At 50.2% G+C, this 18,639-nt stretch overlaps 7 protein-coding genes across 7 annotated transcripts; 4 read left to right on the forward strand and 3 right to left on the reverse strand.

Annotated features, from left to right (window-relative positions):
- Positions 1–2,809: 2,809 nt before the first annotated feature.
- On the forward strand, positions 2,810–3,280 carry BDZ99DRAFT_527277 (uncharacterized protein; the record flags this gene model as incomplete). The annotated part of the gene is made up of 1 exon (XM_033726228.1): positions 2,810–3,280. One exon carries the CDS (start codon positions 2,810–2,812, stop codon positions 3,278–3,280), a length of 471 nt encoding a protein of 156 aa, XP_033569515.1.
- Positions 3,281–4,445: 1,165 nt separating this feature from the next.
- Positions 4,446–5,105, forward strand: BDZ99DRAFT_527278 (uncharacterized protein; the record flags this gene model as incomplete). The annotated part of the gene is made up of 2 exons (XM_033726229.1): positions 4,446–4,905; positions 4,981–5,105. The coding sequence occupies 2 exons, from the start codon at positions 4,446–4,448 to the stop codon at positions 5,103–5,105; spliced, it is 585 nt and encodes a 194-aa protein (XP_033569516.1).
- Positions 5,106–6,117: 1,012 nt separating this feature from the next.
- BDZ99DRAFT_468786 (uncharacterized protein) lies at positions 6,118–7,459 on the forward strand. Its single transcript, XM_033721342.1, has 2 exons — positions 6,118–6,741; positions 6,799–7,459. The coding sequence occupies exons 1-2, from the start codon at positions 6,423–6,425 to the stop codon at positions 7,257–7,259; spliced, it is 780 nt and encodes a 259-aa protein (XP_033569517.1). The 5' UTR covers positions 6,118–6,422; the 3' UTR covers positions 7,260–7,459.
- On the forward strand, positions 7,440–8,782 carry BDZ99DRAFT_468787 (threonyl/alanyl tRNA synthetase). The gene has a single exon (XM_033721343.1). It carries the CDS (start codon positions 7,635–7,637, stop codon positions 8,466–8,468), a length of 834 nt encoding a protein of 277 aa, XP_033569518.1. The 5' UTR covers positions 7,440–7,634; the 3' UTR covers positions 8,469–8,782.
- BDZ99DRAFT_527281 (uncharacterized protein) lies at positions 8,764–14,175 on the reverse strand (the record flags this gene model as incomplete). Its single annotated transcript, XM_033726230.1, has 12 exons — positions 8,764–8,926; positions 8,977–9,806; positions 10,414–10,519; positions 10,670–11,409; positions 11,525–11,740; positions 11,798–12,052; positions 12,107–12,132; positions 12,490–12,578; positions 12,733–13,481; positions 13,563–13,778; positions 13,837–14,094; positions 14,149–14,175. 12 exons carry the CDS (start codon positions 14,173–14,175, stop codon positions 8,764–8,766), a joined length of 3,675 nt encoding a protein of 1,224 aa, XP_033569519.1.
- Positions 14,176–14,930: 755 nt separating this feature from the next.
- Positions 14,931–16,010, reverse strand: BDZ99DRAFT_527282 (uncharacterized protein; the record flags this gene model as incomplete). The annotated part of the gene is made up of 5 exons (XM_033726231.1): positions 14,931–15,023; positions 15,074–15,532; positions 15,595–15,804; positions 15,856–15,930; positions 15,984–16,010. The coding sequence occupies 5 exons, from the start codon at positions 16,008–16,010 to the stop codon at positions 14,931–14,933; spliced, it is 864 nt and encodes a 287-aa protein (XP_033569520.1).
- Positions 16,011–16,852: 842 nt separating this feature from the next.
- BDZ99DRAFT_482696 (uncharacterized protein) lies at positions 16,853–18,067 on the reverse strand (the record flags this gene model as incomplete). Its single annotated transcript, XM_033722507.1, has 3 exons — positions 16,853–17,653; positions 17,906–17,992; positions 18,047–18,067. 3 exons carry the CDS (start codon positions 18,065–18,067, stop codon positions 16,853–16,855), a joined length of 909 nt encoding a protein of 302 aa, XP_033569521.1.
- Positions 18,068–18,639: the final 572 nt, after the last annotated feature.

Raw genomic sequence — 18,639 nt, forward strand, 5'->3', positions numbered from 1 at the left:
TCGTCTATAGCGATGCCAAAGTCGAAAGATAGTCGCGAGTCGCGAGAACAAGTGTTCCTTTGGCGGTCAGGTTACGAAAGATTCGTCGTAACATTTCGCAATGGTAAGCATGGCGGTCAGGGAACGGAAAGGGCATAAGTATGGAGCAGTAACTTCTCATGTACACGTCTTATCAAAGACTGAACCTTCCCGCGGTAGAAGGGAGCGTGTAAGTCAAAGCATCAATTTCATTATTCAATCCATTATGCCAAGAATCCCAAGCTACCCAAGATCTATGAAAAACAGGCATCGGGAGCAAGAGGTCTCATCCTTCCAGATGCGTTCCATGCCCCCGTATCATCGCAACAGATTGTCAGAACTACCCTCTTTCGATCCTGGCACCCAAGCATGCTGGGTATGCCAGGAGGCTCCGTCACCGTCGACGGACCATACAAAGCTTAGTAGAGACGTAGCCATCTGTGCGCTACCCTCGTTTCCTCTTTCCCAGCGATTCGTAACAACTGTTGTCGAACTCATCATACTCATCAAACCACGGGAACTCGCCTGCATCCATCAGATACTCAATCACCCTCCAATCCAACGCCGCGCTCTCCCCATCCATGATTGTATCACCCCTCATCGGGCCATGGTCGCGGCCGGGATGCGCTGCAGCCTACGCCAGTAGTCGATGCCCTGCCAGTCGCCCCTTTCTTGCTCAATACCACCAAAGCCACGCCCCTATGTACGATCCACTCACATCGTAGCGCTTGGGCGGCACCCACTTTCAGGACGGACGACCCTCCGAGACAGCTCTACCATCGCGAGGCTGGTAAGAAGGACACACCGAACATCCCACCCAAGCTTCTCCACTTCATCTGCAACTACCTTGACGTAGCTATGCTGAAGTCGTCCCGGCTTGCGTCTGTTGGCTAATAACGAGATTGTGATCCCTCATCTCTTCTCTGAAGCTAGCCTTATTCCTACCGAAGACAATTTCAATCGTATGCTGGAGCTAGTCACTGGGCACCCGGAGTTTGCAAAGTATGTCAAGTCGTTGGACTGCGTTGCTGACGACATCGGGGACAACCAACTCTTCTAGTCGGCTGGAGTTCTGTTATTGTATGCGTTATGTCGGTCAGCATCAACTGCTGCTGGGAAGCGCTCAACGCGGGCAGTCCGCAAACCTCTAACGTACTCCACAAGCGAGTCGGCCACCCAAGCGAGTCGGCCACCCAAGCGAGTCGGCCACCTCATCAGATTTAGCTGCCTCAAATGCTAATTGCTCCACTGACGAGTTTAACGAGCATCAGCATTGACGGCGTACCTCCAGATCATCGCTTGGCTGGCTAGTGTCGCGGAATCTTCCATCACGACTTCAAGAGCATGCTAATCTCGAACGCAACTAGAAAGTGCCTAGTGAGGTCATTTGATATGCCCGTCCTAAAACATCTCCCAGAGGATGACCACGGCAAGAAAGGGCCGGTTGTATGGGAGAACCTCAAGCAAATTTCTCTCGCTTGGATGGACGTCGGCGCCGAGCATATCTTGTCGTTCTTTGTAGAGCATACATCTATCCTGAAGGCGTTGGAACTAGAGAAGATAGTTCTTGTAGGCGGTACTTGGCGTGCAACTCTTCCAAAAGCCTGTAATTGGATCCTGTTAAGCCATATAGAGCAACTTATGTGCCGAGGACGACCTATGCAACACCTGAATAATACCGATGGCATCACAAAACTGTTTTGCCAGCTGATTTCAAGTGGCCAAAACCAAGCAGTGGACTGCGAGGTTGGCTTGTAGATGGCAATTCCCGATGTAGCTCCATACTCAGATTTCTATTCATTTCTGGACTCAGATTCCGACGACGAGGTCGAGACATCGTGTGATGAGCATAGCAAGCGACACTCTTTCAGAGGTGGTGCATTGGGCAAACGCGAGCGAGACGTCTAGACGGGAGGCGAGGAGTGGAAAGGAACATATCTGCACGGGAGGGAGGGGGACGAATAAGAGCGAGCAATGTTGGAGCTGGATTAGACTGATGAAGTCCAAAGCGTGCACTCAAGCGAAGAACAAGTGACTAATTCCCTGTATCCCTATAACTCGATCCTCTTACCTCATTGCCTTTTAATCAAGGTAGGCTAAAACTGCTCTTTAGGTGGTGACCGCGGCGGATGTTATTATACTTTCGAGAATCGTCATAACAAAATTCTACAGCGGCTTCATTATTTGGGGCGCTAGGCACGGGATTGAAATCATCATTCTCATACCGAAACTCAATTTCAGTCATACTGGTAACGTGAATGTGTATACGGTTTGCAAGAAAACACTTAAAGGCTCAAAAATGTCTCGTCACGTTTAAATCATGGCGTCTTGATATCACTAGCGTCTAGACCCCTAGCAATGAGGGGACGTACGGTATAATGTGGCTAGTTATATATCATGTATACACTCGGAATCTCTTTAATAAGTGGATTTACTATCTTACCATTCACGCTATTGCTGCGATATTGGAGCTGCCAGGATAGTGAAAAGCAAGTAAGAAAACATCTTGTTCCGCGTGCTTAATCTCTTCGCCTTCACCCTGAAGCTCGGATCTTGGCGGCCGAGAAGTCAGTGAATGCCACAAGTGCTTCCACTTTTCTTGGCTTTGCACATCATGACACTCAATTAACAGCCAAACCTCTTCCGCTCCATCTTACCGCCCTATCAACAACCCAAACGACAATACCACCTCACCTCCACCATCTGCCACCAAGCTACAGGACCAGCGGTGTTTCTCTTAGGGCCACACTCTCCCTACTAAATCGCGACTTCGATATTCCGATTCGACGCCATGGACGATATCCATCAAGTCCCACACATTCCTCCCCGTCTGCAATTAATAGGATCGCCGCACTGGCATGAGAACATTCCCGCCATACCACCAGAGCTCTTGCACATCATCTGCAACTTCCTCGATATTCCCACGCTCAAGGCATTTCGGCGCGCATCTTCGGCTTACAACACAATTGCTGTCACCCATCTTTTCTCGGAGGCGTATCTCAGGAACAACATGACTGGCTTCAACCGCCTGCTTGCGTTGGTAACCAAGGGCCCACAGTTTGCTCAACATATCAAGTCTCTGGAATGCGTTGAGGACCCTAGTCGTGTTGACCATTTGGATGGGTACTCGGGCCTCTCGGGGGTACTACACAATACTGGAAATCATATAGAGCACGACACAACCTGCAAGAGTCGTCGATGCGTGCAGACCGTGGGTTCTAACAGCGTGGTTAGTAAACCGGCCAATCTTCAATCGGATTGACGGCCGGTTTATTAATATCACTTCTAATTAATCCAATCAATCAATCCTCTAGCCAATCAAACCTCAAGCGGAGATTGATCTGATTGATCCGATTGGTGTTGTATAAAACGGAAAGGATGTATACAAATTGATACAAATTGGACCGGATTTTTATAGACATAACTTTGTCATATAAATTCCTATGAGCCTAATAATAAGACGGCTCGCGAACTACACCCATGCACCCATGGATGAGACTACAGAGTGCCCCAGAGTAAAGGGCGACGTGAGAGTACCATGGTGGTGAGTTCTAGGTGAAGGGGGGGTTAGGATCTCCCTTGACTCAGGTTGCAGCACTACAACCTAGGATCAACAACTCATATGCCAGAAAGCTACTCTCCGAACATCAGCTGTAGAGAACCCAGCTGAAATCTCAGCTGTAGAGAACCGAGCTGAAGCCTCAGCTGTGCAGGGCTCATCTGAACTTACTAGCGCGCCACCCTGGGGGTGGCCCCCTTCCTTCCCCTAGTATATATACAACTAGCTAGACGTCTATAGAAATCAGAGTTCACATCAATTTCAACCTGAGTCCTTGGGAACGTCGGGCGGAGTACCGAAGGGGCGCATTTTTGAAGCCTAGTAGACCCAGTAATTCGCGTAAAACGTAATTTGACCTGTATAAATCGATTCCCGTCGTCCGTTTAAGCTCAACTCGTCATTGTGGAGGTGCTGGAGGGGGCGCTGGGGCCGTGGTTAATGAGGCTAGCAATACGTGTTCTCCCGGCTAGGCCGGCAGAACTCCGGGGATCTGATACCTTACCCGTTTAGGCTAAGCGCGATCGAATTCGCTTATTTGTCAATCTGGATCAAACCAGTTCAAACCAAAATCTAATCAATCCAATCAATCAAACTCAATTCTATATATAACAGTCCAATCAATCTGCTACCTAGTTAAGCCGGCCGCCCGTTTACTAACCACGCTGGGTTCTAATACTGTAAGCAAGTGTGTCTGCTTCCTAGACTTGATTAAAGGATTACCAGCTCTGGAGTCCGTCAAGTTTCGAAGCTATTTAGGGACAGTCTTGATACCATCAGGGTGCATGAAGCGGCTACGCACCAATTCTTCAGGGGAATACAGATGGCATGCCGTGCGTCTAGTGTCAAATTTAAGACGCTGGAGGCTTCTATGACGACTCCCATCTTTGCAGATGAGTACGGATCACTTCTCGGCCGATGGGAGATGCCAATTGAATACTGCGGGAATGAGTGGGTCTATCCGACACCCTGGGATCCGACGACGTTGACCACCATTGCTTTCAACAACACCATGGTGGCGGAAGTGGCCAATGTCAATGAATTCGATGACTCAGTCGATGCGACCCACGAGGCGCTTATCAAAATACCCAATCTCAGAAACCTGAAGCTCTCCTTCACACGCTGGAGCCCGGCAGCATGGTATCAAAACATGCCAGCTCAATTCGAGCGTTTCATCCACCCGCGCAATGACAAAGAACGATCCGTATGGCCAAAACTCGAGCGCCTCTCCCCTACGTGGATGGGAATGGACGCCGACTACGTGCTACATTTTCTTGAACAGAACACGAATCTCAAGTTCCTCGAGCTTGAGCATATGATGCTCATAGGCAGTACTTGGCGGTTGACGCTTCCGTGATTCCGTAAATGGATATCCTCCAGTGCGCTAAGCCGGCTTTCTTTCAAAGGGAAGCTGCTGGAGGGTCGCGCGATGGAAGACGTCCCGGTGAATCCTGGCCCATACCCTTACTACTCTGACAGGGAAACTGGAGATCCAGGAGATATCTACCAACTAGACGAAGACGGCGGCTAGGAGCCGATCGACGATGACGTCGGCTTGAATGTTCCAGTGATAGGCTATCTGATGCATGGAGGAACATTCCCGTTGCGAGGCTGTCAAGATGAGGCGTATCCCTGACATCACAACAGCTTCTCTGTCCGGAAAGATACTTTGGCAAAACGTCTTGGGCGATACTACAGGAGCCCAGAGCCAAGCCACATTCCGTTCCGCAAGAAGCTTAGCGACATAAAGGATCCTGACCGTCGCGAAGTTACTTCTCGACAGAGCGCAGAGGTCTCTATGCTGGGCAAACGCAAACGAGATCGAAGCGCGAAGGGCCGGGTCCCAAGTTCGAAGGATAGGATCACCTCTCTGATCATTCCCCTTTACTATCAAGTGCGTTGACTTCCAGTGGTGGGCCAAAGTTGGTATGCTCAGACGTATTAGTAAGCGTAGGTTCGCATCACCGGTGGTCATTACGAATAGCGGGAAATTGGCTTTGACAAGTTCCTTTTCACTGCGATATGCTAATTCTGATAACGAATGGGGAACAAGGCAAGCATCGAATTGATCGGTATTCGAATCAACTTCATCCTGGATTCATCTTCATCTCGTGATCGCGATACATTCTTGTCAGTTCTCTGCGTCTTAAGACGTTGTTTCAAAGGAGCAAGCAGTTGGCCAATCAGACTCATGAGTCGATCCTATTCGTGCGAAGTTCTCCAATGCATCTAATTGGCCACTCATCGTCCACAAACTTCGTACACCTCCCTTACTAATTAGATAGTTAGCATTCTCGGAGTCATTTCAATACGATGTAAATGCATAAAAATCTGACAGGAAGGGCTGATCTAACCTAATGTTGTCGTAAGACAGCCGATCCGAAGGGCGCAAATACCGATGCTATGGCACGGCAGGATGCGCTAACAAGGTGAGTCAATCTAATAGCCGAACAACCCAATCTCACCGCCGGGGTCATTTCAGGAGCTACATACAGTCAACCTTGCGAGGCAGAGTAGTAGGCTTCTTGTTCGTGGCTGTGCACATTGTACCAAACGGCATCGCACCACGGTTGACTCACTGTGTAGCTCATGAGGTAATACTCTGGACTTGCCGTGACGCGGCGCGAGCAATGTCAGCAGTGGGGCGTACCAACCGCCGCCTGTAACCTGTTCCGGTCTACTTTTTAAACATTAATTCTGATTTCTTTTCCCTCGTATATCATACAATCAGGTTCTGGTTTTCCACCGCAATCATCATTTGAATCAGCGCTTCCGCGTAACTCTCAAAATACTTCTACATTATCTCCAAACATCGAAATCTCCACATCTCATCTCCCTTTCTGCCATTATGAAAGTCCGACCAGCTATCGCAAGCGACATCCCTCACCTCGCGGCCATCACGGTCCGCTCTCTCAATGAAGATGCCATGGACGAATACCTCTACCCCGGCCGCCACAAGCACCCCGTAGCGTACCAGGCAGCCTACGAAAAGCGAAACAAGAACCTAATAGAGTGGCCCTCTGTGCGCATCATGGTTGCCATGACCGAACCCTCCGACGACAAATGGTCCGGCGCACCCGAAATCTCAGGCTTCTGCATCTGGAACCGGAACGGTGAGAGCAAGGAGGTGAAAGAGAAGTGGTGGCCTAAGCAGACGTTAAAACAGCGTCAGTGTCGATCCCCATAACGCTGTCTTTTCTATGGCGTGCTTAATGTTGATACAGGGATGTCGCTCTGGATGCGCGACACCTACATCGCTCAGGCCGTCGAAGCCATCCAAAACCCCTCCATGAGCGTCGTCCGGTATTTCACCTACGGCAGCAAAGATGAGGAGTACTTTGACCCTAAAGACAAGGACCCAGACGATTTCTGGGGCGTAATTGAAATTTTGGTGGATCAGAGTTTTCAGCGGAGGGGAGTAGGACAGCTGCTTTTAAAGTGGGGCTTTGAGCAGGCGAGGGTGGAGCAGATTCCAGTCTCGCTAGCTGCAACAAAGGCGGGAGAGGCGCTGTATTTCAAGGTGGGGATGAGGCATGTGGGGAAATGGAAATGGGGACCGAAGCCGGAGATGGAATCGAAATTGTTTAGGTGGGATCCGCCGAAGGGGGATGAGGCGACCATCAACGCTCCGGCGACAGAAGCTCCTGCCACTGATGTGTCAACGCTAGATGCTCCAGCGACTTAGTTAAGGGCTGTAGGGAAAACGCATGGTGCTGAGTTAAGAATTGCAAAAAATCGAGCAATTTTGACCAATCATACATTTTAGGTGGAAGATATTTTCTGATTGGTCGATCCGGAATGCTTGGAATATTTTTGCCGACATCTCTTGGCAAGATGACGCCCTACGCTTGACATGAATCCTTCTCGAAACATCTATACAACCACAGTCATTCTCCAATTGCTGAAAGTTATATACGCGTGTACGGCCGCTTGCATTCTTATTTCATTCATTTGCGCAGGTCGAAAAGCCCCTTCAGCGGGATTCCTTAGACTTTTCAGCGGCATTGAAGACTTCCGGAACCCATCCCAATCTCCATCGTCACTCTCCTCCTCTCAAACAATGGCATCGCGAACACTAGCAGTCTACCAAAAGGACGGCACACTGCGCAACCTCGCCACCGCCGTCTTATCATGCCACCCCATCACCACCCTCCCGGACGACGACCGCAGCTTCTTCAAAGCCGCCGCAGACACCGACTACATCGTCGCAACCCGCGAAACTATCTTCCATCCCCAAGGCGGCGGACAGCCTAGCGACACCGGCTCCATAAAATCCTCGTCGCCCGGATCAGACATCCAATTCGACGTTAAGTCCGTGCGCAAGCTCCCCAAAGACCGCATTCTGCACCAGGGAACCTTCACCTCGCCCGCGGAGAGTAGTAGCGGCATCTTCTCGGAAGGCCAAACGATCGTGCAGGCCATCGATGACGAGAAGCGAAACTTCCATTCCCGGCTGCACACCGCCGGGCATCTCCTCGGCCTCGCGGTGCGGCAGCTTGCGGAGTCGTCGATTCCGGAGCTGGGGAGGGTGACAGAGGGTAAGGCACAGCATACGCCTGGGTCCGCCGCTGTGGAGTATTCTGGGTTGATTGCTGGAGAGCATAAGAAGGCGATCCAGGACCAGGCGAACGAGTTGGTGAAGCAGGGACTTCCTGTGAATGTGTTTTGGTGGGATGAGAAGACGACGAGGAGTCAGTGTACGGCGGTGCCGGCGGAGATGGCGGTGCCAGAGGAGGGGGTGTTTAGAGTGGTGGAGGTAGAGGGTGTCGGGTCGTATCCGTGTGGTGGAACGCATTTGCCAAGTACGAGGGATGTGGGGGGCATTGTGGTGAAGAAGATTAGTAGGTCGAAGGGAGTTAGTCGGATTTCGTATGATATCACAGATGCAGCGTAGGTAGTACGAGGGTAGAAGATCTTTTAAAGTTTCTGTTGAAGTTCTCAGGCTCAAGCAAAAGATTGCAGTCCGTACACTCATTTACCGCTGTGGGAGGAGCTTGAGATTACTTTCAGCATTGTCAATAAGAGAAAAGTTAAGCAATTTGGACAACTGGTTACCTTGTGAGGCTACCCCAGACAGCGCCAACACGGTGTACGCAGATAGCAAGTGTATCCACTGGCCCCAGTTTCTTTTAGTACGTTGGAGTCCCATAGACAGTCGCAGGAACTAAGATGCTAACCCTGAACCCGTTTCATCTGGTTTCTCGTAGCTTCAGCTCTATGCAAAATACCGCCTTTATGAGAGCAGCCTCCGCTTTTTGGATTTCAGCCCACAGGACCACCTCCGCCAGAGAAAGCTTGCTGCCATTCCTCAGCTTTTCATTGTAGTATGCCGTGTTGTGTTGCCCGTGGAAGCTTTTCCCACTGTTAGTTCGACGTCAAGATGTGAAGGGTATCGAACATACTGTTTCAAGGATGAAGAGTCTGGTACAAGCGCCTGCCAACGCAAGACGTCCTCTTCGGTCTCTCCCCACTGCATATTGTCCTTCAACCCGTGTAACGTATACCAGTAGGTAGCAAGCTTTCCCAGATCAGCGTATGCGCTAGTGGAGGACACGTGTCGAACGTGTGTAACAGATAGGATGAAGCCGAGACCGCAAAGATCTCCAAACTCCGACGGCCTCAATACGGTCGGTGTGATGGCTTCATGGAACGGGAGCCGGATACTCAGCCTCTCGAGATTCTTGCAAGACTTGATAAGATCCACGACGGCGGCGGCGCATTCCCTATACTGCTCCGAGTTCGGAGAGTTCTCCGTCTTCCAGTCCTCGCCCCACGGCCACCAACGAATAGCTCGGAGCTCTTTGATGCTATCTCGTCCGACTTCTCCAATCTGTATGAGAATGTCGCGCACCATTTCGAGATTCCAAAATCTTGAGCTATCGAAGTCGAACGTCTCGATCCGAAATATCTCTGCTGCAACTTCCGTCCGAATTTTCTTGTTGATCCATACGAGCTTTTGAGCAACTCCTAGAGCCCTCCGCCCCATGGATCGGCACACCAGGCCGGGTTTGTTTTGGACCGGAAACCTACCGCGCATGGACCCCCCCCTTAGGTTATCCGAGTCGAGCACGAGGTTGTAGATCTCCAGTCGTAGCTCTGCGGGCAACTTGAAGAAAGGAAAGATTGTAAATCCTATCCGGTCAGACTGTCGTTGCGCGATGGCGATCTCGGTCTCATGAATTGCGTTCGGAACTTCCTCGGTGTCCGCTTCATTGGCTTTGCGGTGTGGAGCCTTTTGTCGTTAGCAGAGTGTAGATAAGGGACCACCTGTGATCATTAATAGTTCTTGCCTCTGGGCTCTCTATGCCTCTTGCCATGCCGAGATGAGATGTTCAGGATTGGGCAGTGATTGGAAGGTAGAGGATCTGAAGAGTGAGTTGAAATATTAACAACCGGATAAACTATTTTACCTCACGCCGGTCGTGCTCACATGACCGTCAACTGCAGCTCTTGGCGCACTTCACTGCCTTTTTGTAACCATAGCCGAGGTGTTTCTGAGTTGGAAGAGCACTCCGCTATGTCAAATCTGCACTATGGTGCTTCAGAATACAAAGGTGCCTCTAGTTAAGCTTTACCGAATCTCACCGTCCGCTCCCATAATAGCCAGCTTGCAAGCAGGGACATCGCACGCTCCGCTCATAGATCAAACCGAACGCTAAAAAAATGAGAAGGGAACGTCCAAACTTCGAAACCAGATACTCCCTCCAGAGGTATAACCACTGTCGGACCACTAGATTCTTCTAGACGCCGCTACGCTATCAGCATCCTCTGGCGATGCTTGTGAAGTCTAACGTAGGTCAAGCAGATGACTTTGGGTTCCCATTCCTCGTTCCCAGCACTTGAAAGTGTGCCTGAAGATCTGCGTAATGTTTCTGCTCGCTCCTATGAAGCGTTCCGCCGGCCGCCAGCACCTCCTCGTAATATTGCATGTGCTTTTTGTGGTGGCTGCATGTCGTGTTAGCTCATATTATTGGCATCAGGAGGGCCCTGAGTTTGTCTCTTTGTGTGTGCTGCCTCCCCACAACTGCGTTGCGTCAAAAAGGCCCTCTCTTTTCAGCCGCGCAATAAAGCCTGCGGAATCATCAGTAGACTTACACTAAGTGCCCAAGCGTATGTTGCTGTTCTATCTTGCGCATACCCTTCTGCAACCAATCTGACAGCGCCTCGTAAGGGCTACGGACGTTGACATGTCGAACATGCTTGACGGAATAGAGGAGGTCAAAGGCGCAGACTGTCCCGAAGTGCTTCTCTTTCAACCTCGACTTGACCAGTCCTTTGTTTTCTGGAATCTGAATCTCCAACTTTTCGAGCTTGTGGCAAGATTTGAGAAGGCGCACTACCTCACCCGCGAGGCCTGGACCACTGCCTAGCCCTGGCTTTAACTTTGCTCCAACATCGTCGTCCCAGGCTGGCGTCCACCACATGATCCCTTGCAGCTGCGTGATGTCCGCTCTACGGACTTCGCCCATCTGCTCAAGCACGTCGCGCACGATCGTTAGATTGTGATAGCAATGATCCGCCTCCGAGAAATCGAACTTGGAGATCCGAAAGTACTCCTTGGCTACTTCAGCGCGGATTTTCCTATTTATACAGAGCAGCTTTTGACCAACACCCAGAGCCTGTGGACTCTGTGGGTGACAGACGCCTGTGAAAGCCGGCTCGCCAGGGCGTCGCAAACAGCTTGACGCCCACCCCTTCTTGTCGTTGTATACGAGCTTCTTATAGATCATGTCACGTACCTCTTGGGGTAGCTCGTGGAACAGGAAGGTGAAGCGACGATATTGATTTGGTCGTCCGCAAAGAATTACCTCCTTCTCTCCCCTATTCTGGAGATTCTGGTAGATAGTTAGCATTGTGTCCTACAATTTGACGCGCTTGCGGTTCAAAGAAACTTTTCGAAAGTTTGCCTCGCGAAGCAAACCAGTGGAGAACAGTTCTGAATGAACTCACCTTATGCTTGACGTAAGGCTTGATATTGGAGTTGCTGCTCATGCTGACCCTCATTTCTCCGTTTGGCTTGGTGCGGATAGCAAGCTCCATTGGATGTCCAGCTAAAATGATCTTCAGATTGCCGTTAGGATCGAGAGATACGGAGACGTCTTGGGTCCGATCACCAGACACAAGCTTCATATGCTGAGTATGCGCACTAAGAGGTACCTCGGCAATCTATATGAATGTGAGTATGCGTCTCAGATATTCATTCGTACTACAAGAGTAACATACCTCTCCATCTGGCTGCGTGCCGATGGCACTGATTTCTTCAGCTGTTCTCGGAATCTCTTCTACGTCGTCTTCATCGGACCGGTATCGTGACAGCCTCACTTTCTTTGCCGCGCGCTTGTCGTCAACGTTAGACTTTTCGCGAAACCGGCTCGTGCCATGGCCCTCGTCCAAGGACAGGGCGCGGTTCTGTGGGCCTGGCGCTAGACTGTGGATATTGATTGCAGTAGAACCGTCGGCCATCTGGATATGCTTGCGCTAATGCAGGTGTCAGCAGAGCGTATTTGAGCATAAATAGACAGTGATCCCTACCTGAAGTGGCGGTGCGTCTGCTTCCGCTGTGAGGTAGTAAGTTGAAGGTGGTGATTAGGAGGAAGAAGGTTGGAAGATTTAGGAGGGCTGCGAATGGAAATCGCCGCCGATGCGTTGGACTGGCAGTTCGAGTAAGATTCACTTCGCCACTACATGTTTAGTGCTGCCACTGCCACTGTTTTGGATGTTTTGATTCGCTTCAGAACTTCGAGCGAATTGCTGTTTTCTTCACGGGGTTTGGAAATGCAAGGAGAAAGTCAAAACAAAAGGGAAGGGCTGATTGACGCTAGGTAATGTTTCCCAGATTCATTCTGCACTCCTCATCCAAGAACGATCGGATTTTTAATGCTGATGGTAGGGGCATTTTTGAAGGTCTATCGCACGTATGCCGCCGTGCTCGGACGTCCAAATATGGATGATGCCAATCCCGCTATTCCACCTCGGTCTCTCGAATGCTCCGTTGTGGAGCGGTCTAGGGAAAGCTAGTAGAGAATCTCGACCTATATCGCTGCCCAACTAGCCCGCGAACTTGACATCAGTCCTTCTGCCGTAGCCAAAACCTTCTCGTATATGGCTTACCTATTGCACTGTGAGATCAAGAAGGACTGCGCAAATGAGAAACTTACCCCGCGAGTTCTGTTTGCACCATGCCATTATACAGCCACTTCGTCAGGCGAATATTGGGACTTGACAGAAACTCGACGTTCGGAACGTGTTGGATGGTACGAAGCAAACCGAATCCACAAATGCTTTTGAACTGCGATGACCTCAGTTTAGACGGGGCTAGGCCTTTCCTCCCGGGAATTTGGATCGTAAGTCGTTGGAGATTCGTGCATTCTTGGAGACGCCGCACGACGTCAGACACGACCTCAATTTCGAGGTTCTTCTTTGACTTGTCCCCATCCCAGCTGCTAGTCCACCACCTGACCCAAGACAACTCCTTAACACTCTTTTTTCCTACGTCACCGATCTGCCAGAGCACCTTGCGTAAGATGTCGAGATCACTGAATTCTTCCCTGAAGAAGCTGATTGTCTCCACCTGGAACACCTTTGCTGATACTTCGGCACGAATCTGTTGATTGATCCATAATAGTTTCTGAGCCGATCCTAGGCACCACTTATGCCCCTTGATCTTAATGGTAGGCTCATTCCAGTGTAGAAGATGCAGTGGGGATCCACGGCAATTAGCCAGCCACCTCTGATGGCGTTCACGGTAACTAGACAGCCACCCGGAAGTACCATCCGCCTCAAGTACAAGGTCGTAGATCTGAATCCTTAACTCGGCGTAGAGCTTGAGGAATAGGAACACTGTAGATCGGTATCCATGTGGACGTGTGCGAAGTACAATCCTCCCATCTCCGTTCGTTTCGAGCAGCTAATCCTATGCCAGCCACATGGAGCCAAGAACCTCACGCGACAACGAAAAGCTGCAGATATATTCGTCCAGTAGACATACCTCAGCCTTAAGATGCAGCGTAACCGTAGAGCTACTGCTCACACTGAGGTTCAGCTCGCCGTGAGCATCGAAGCGGAATTGAAGCTCCGTTGGGTAGCTGGGGGATGAGATCTTCACCTGGCCATTCGGTTGAAAGAGAAGATTGATGTCCCAGGCGCCGCTGGCGGACACGATCTTCATTCGTTTGGTTTGCGCGTTGACGAGCGTGTAGAGGACCTGAATTGGTGTCTAGCAACTGGAAGCCTTCTAGAGAGATTCTTCAAACCTCACGTACCTCCACGTGGGGTTGTGCAGTGATTGCACCGATCTCTGAATTCGACCTTGGAACCTCCTCTACGCCTCCCTCGTCATGATCGGGCAGTGGTCCTTGCTTCGCTTTCTTTGCTGGCGATGGGCTGTCATTGCTGATTTCCCCGGGAGGTTGCAGCGACTGCAAAGTTTGGGAGTGGTCCAGGGTACGCTTCTGGCGCGGTCGCAGCGGGACAAAGATCGAGTCTTGACACTCAATGGCCATTGAATTGGTGCCGTTGAACTAATCAAATGATCAGTACCTTATTAACGAAGGGCGATCAGAAATAGAGCTCACCTTCACGCTTTCCAACTCCTCCGCCATTTTTGCCCCACGTTGAGGTAGGTGTTGAGGAGGCGGGCGTTGAAGCGAGGGTGACCTGGATATATAGGAGCGATGTCGACGTAAGCGAAAAGAATGCACTTCAACCGCTTGCTGCTTCACTTTTTAGCGGTGAGCGAAAGTCAGAGGGGAAGCGGAGCAAGACAAGCCAAAAGCTGTTGTATTGATGAAAGTGAGGAAGCTAGCAATTGAGCGGAAGGAGGAAAGATATACACACGGTGCTGAGTAAGCCTGCCAGAGAGGAAGGGGCCGATAGCGACCTCGTTACCGCCTAGCCTTTGTTGTAATGCTTCACCGCGTCCTTAGAGATCTTAAGCACTTCTTATTTGCTATAGGAGGCTTTTATATAATAGACTGCACAAAATGTGGGCTGAATACCTGGAAGAATTGCCCTGGGTTTCATAGCTGGTCTCGAACAACCGCTCATTGAAAGGAAAGATGGATATGTCGTTCTCCATAGCTGAACGAAGACCAAGGAAAAGCAAAACTCTAATGCAGATCGTCCTCTATGAGGCCTATCCTTCTCTTCCTCTTATAGGAAATGATTCGCACCTAAACGCTAATGCTAGATTGCCCGAGAAAGTTGATTTTGAGAATAAAAAAAAAGCTCTGATAGTGACGCATAGTCTCCCAGCTAGCAGATGGGTATCACACCGGCTTTGAAGATCGTGCCTCCTGATGTAAAGAGAATCGAACTCTGCATAGCCTGCTTCATCTCCACTGCCTCCATAAATATCCTATTCCAAGAGCTTCATCTTTATCCCCCGTGCCCCTTTCGCCCTTCGCATGTCATCTTTGATAAGTTGGATCTTAAGCCAATTCGTAGCAGCCTCGGCAAAAACGTCAGCAGGAGTTTGCGACAGGAATGTAGAAGCCGCACAACCTCAGCAGCCAGAGCTAGGTCTGAGTTCCTCTTAGATTCTTCCTCCCAGCCCGGACTCCACCAAGGAATCCATGAGAGATCCCGGATGTTCTCACGGCCCTTTTCGCCAATCATCTCGAGTAGGCCACGTACGAAGTCGAGGGTTCGGGATTGAGCGTGGCGTACATGGAGTTGGTTGAGTTTAGATAGGCCCACCTCTGCGGATACCTCTTCCCGGATTTGCTGTTTTATCCAAAACAGCTTTTGAGCTTTCCCGAGAGGCTGTAAGTTTTTGACCTGTGGAATTCCGGAATTGGAGTAAGCCTCCTTCCACCCAGTCTCATTTCCAGCAAGCACAAGGCCATAGATGATCAGTCGCAGTTCCGGCGGCAAGTCCAAGAACGGAAAGACGGCAGGTCGGCGATGCCTTGCTTGTATGCGGAGTACGATGCTCTTATCGCTCGAGCTCTGGACTGTCTGTTGGAATGTCAGTGATGCGCAAAATACGAACAGATCATTATCCTTGCCTCAGTGTTGACAGATGGCTTCACAGTACAGCGACTGGCAACGCTGATCTGCATCTCGCTTGGTGAATTCGCTCGAAGCTCGACGGATATCGGATGATTGGCGAAGGAAATCTTCACCTCGTTGTTTGGCGTATAGATGATATCCATCTCCTTGAAGGAGCCTGCGGACATGATCTTGATTTGTTTGGCTTTGGTACGATTCGTTTGGATCACTGAAGCAGGCTATGCCGCCATGAGCCTCTCGCTGCCTTCACCTACCTGCATCTGATGTACGGCCAGAGTCCCGTTCTCGGACTCTACCCTCGTGATCTCCTCAACATCTACTTCGTTGTCAGGCTCTCGAGGGCGCTGAATGCTATGTCAGCATATATAGCAAAGACAGCGGGGAGTAGTAGGCTGACCTTCCGATCTTTCAGCTCTGCCGTCATCATGAGGCTGAGACGTTGAAGATGGGAAAGGTAAGGAAGAGGAAAATTTGAAAGAGGAGGAAGGACGGAAATAGATCATGAAGGAAGAGGTTGATGGCAGATCCGATGACTTCACCTGGTGCTGTTAGCCACTTCACTCGGTAGTCAGCACTGCGACCTCATGACTGTGTCTGTAAGCTTTATGGGAAATTATCGCCGAGGTCCATAAACGAGAAAAACCTTGTGCGAGGGGTTGCCACTTGTCTTCCAGTCTCACCATTAGATGTAGGTTACTTGAAAGAAAACCGCAAAGCCGCGGAGATCCATGCTTGAAAGCTTCTCTCAGGGTGGCTTACACATATGAAAGCAAAGTACGAGAGATCAATACTGTCCAGCTAAAGTTGGCATTGAGGAGAAGGAGTTTATAAAGCAGTTGCTCCCGCCATGCCCATTTCCTACTCCCCGTCATGTAAACTTGATTCCTACCCAACAGCCAATTCTGGATCCAATAAGAGTCGTCATAATACAAAATCAGGAAAATCCTAGAAAGTACAGTATGAGGGCACTAGTTTGCTTACGCTACCTAATGTCGTTCGAGGTACTTCAAAAAGCTTTCGGTGATGTCAACGAACTCAGATTTATCTTTTCGAGAGGTCTAAAATGTTACCGGGCTACCCTAGGCGGTGTTATGGAGGTGTACACATACCAGAGCTGTAGCTTGTTGATCCAAGTTTGTACTAGTCCGTTGAGGCAGCGCCAGAAAAGAGATTGTCCTAGTGCTGTAGGTACGGTGCTCCTGCTGAATGTTCGATTGTAGATTGCTGTACAAGCTTTCTCTAGTCGGCCATAGAAAATAATGCCGCTCAGCCTAGTCCCGCTCCATTCAGTTGTTCTGATTGCGTCTCCTCAAGAGCAGCCCTCGCTACCTTCGTCTCCCTCGTGCGCTTCATGTGATCCTTGATACGCTGGTGTGTGAGCCAGGTGATTGCAGCCCTCGCGAAGTCGTCGTCATACTGGCGAAGCCCGGTGAACGTCACACGTGAAACATGAACAATACCGCGCATTAGATCGAAAGCCGTGCCAAAGAGGTTCGCGAATTCGGACGACTTTTTGGACATGGACGGTGTGAGGAATTCGCCGAATGGGATCTGAATCATCAAGTAATCGAGATTCTTGCACGCTTGCAGGAGGCGTACAACTTCGATGGCTACACTCAGGTCCGAATTCCTCTGAGGCCGATCATGCCAGCTCGAAATCCACCAAGGGAGGAAGGTGATTGTTTGGATCTTCTCTCTGCCGGTTTCGCCGATACTTTCAAGAACCCGACGCACCAAGTTGAGGTCAAGTTGTCGGTCTGACATGGTGAAACTCTCGAAACAGAGACCACGGAAGTTTTTGAACACCTCTTGGGTTACCTCTCTCCGGATTTGCTGGTTTATCCAAAGGATCTTCTGACCCAGGCCCAGAGGCTGCAGGTTTGTTGACGCTGGTTTGGCTCCAGGGTGGTAATTCCGGATCCATCCAGTATGGTTGGCTTCCAGCACAAACCGGTATATTATCAGTCGTAACTCCGCCGGGAGATCGAGGAACGGGAATATGGTGGGTGGTTGTGAGGTGGACTGCGTCGCGAGGAAGGTGTCCTGGTTGTGTTCGCTCTTGATTGTCTATATTAGAGTAAGCGATGCTAGAAATGATGCAATGCCTCGTCATGGATTCGTTTCTGCAATGGAAATTAATAGCAGCGAACAATAGGCTCAACTGAGTGCTGCTATGAGCTATTGCCTGTGGTAGCTCGGCAAGTCTGCTGGTTGTCCTGAAAAATGAACCGAAGGTTTTCTAGAAGGGTTAAAGTGCCAAAACAGCGACACACAAGTGGACGCAGATCAGTGATGAGGCATTGCACGAGCTTCGCGTACCATGGTCGATCTTACGGCGACCACCATTTGCGAAGCTTGCCCGACAAGCTGCTCCACATCTGGGCCATCCTCCAGTCCGCTGGAATGCTGATCACAAGGTCAGTAATGTCCTATCGAATGATGTGTAGCTGGAGCTCTCACCTTCGGATCTTCTAGCTCCATCGCAATCTCTGCGCGCCGTGTTCGGGACGGTAGGAGTGTGGGAGTGTGAAAGCGGAGGTGACAGTGGTAGGATCAAAGAGGTAGGAAAAGTAAACAAGGACACGCCGGATCAAAAGATTCGCCGCAGACCGTTGAGTCTTTCACGTGGTAGCCTAATTCCGACTGCCTGTCAGTCAAGGTCTTCTTAGCCGGCAATCTCGTCACTTGCTTCAAATATCGCTTGGCGGTTATTACAATCAAATTCAATAACTTTTTTGCGCCCTGTCCACCAAGCGCTGTCAAGCCTTGCCAAATTGAGCAATCCGGGTGGCTGCGAGAGCTGTCAGACTTGACAAAAAGGCCCCTTTACATTTTTCAATAATGTACTACAAGACTTCAAGCAGTGATAGGCAAGTGTACACATGTGCTAGGGATAAATATCGCATCTATGCGTAGGGAGCGGCTTTGTGTTCATGCCCTACGCTTTACATATTCTAGCATTGAAAGCTTCGGTCTACGTTATGTCTAGTCAGGTCCATTTTCAAAGGACCTACGGGCGGAGTTGTGTCGTCTCCAGACGCCAAATAATTAAG

This window comes from Mytilinidion resinicola (assembly GCF_010093595.1).
Source record: "Mytilinidion resinicola strain CBS 304.34 unplaced genomic scaffold BDZ99scaffold_31, whole genome shotgun sequence".
Lineage (NCBI taxonomy): Eukaryota > Fungi > Ascomycota > Dothideomycetes > Mytilinidiales > Mytilinidiaceae > Mytilinidion > Mytilinidion resinicola.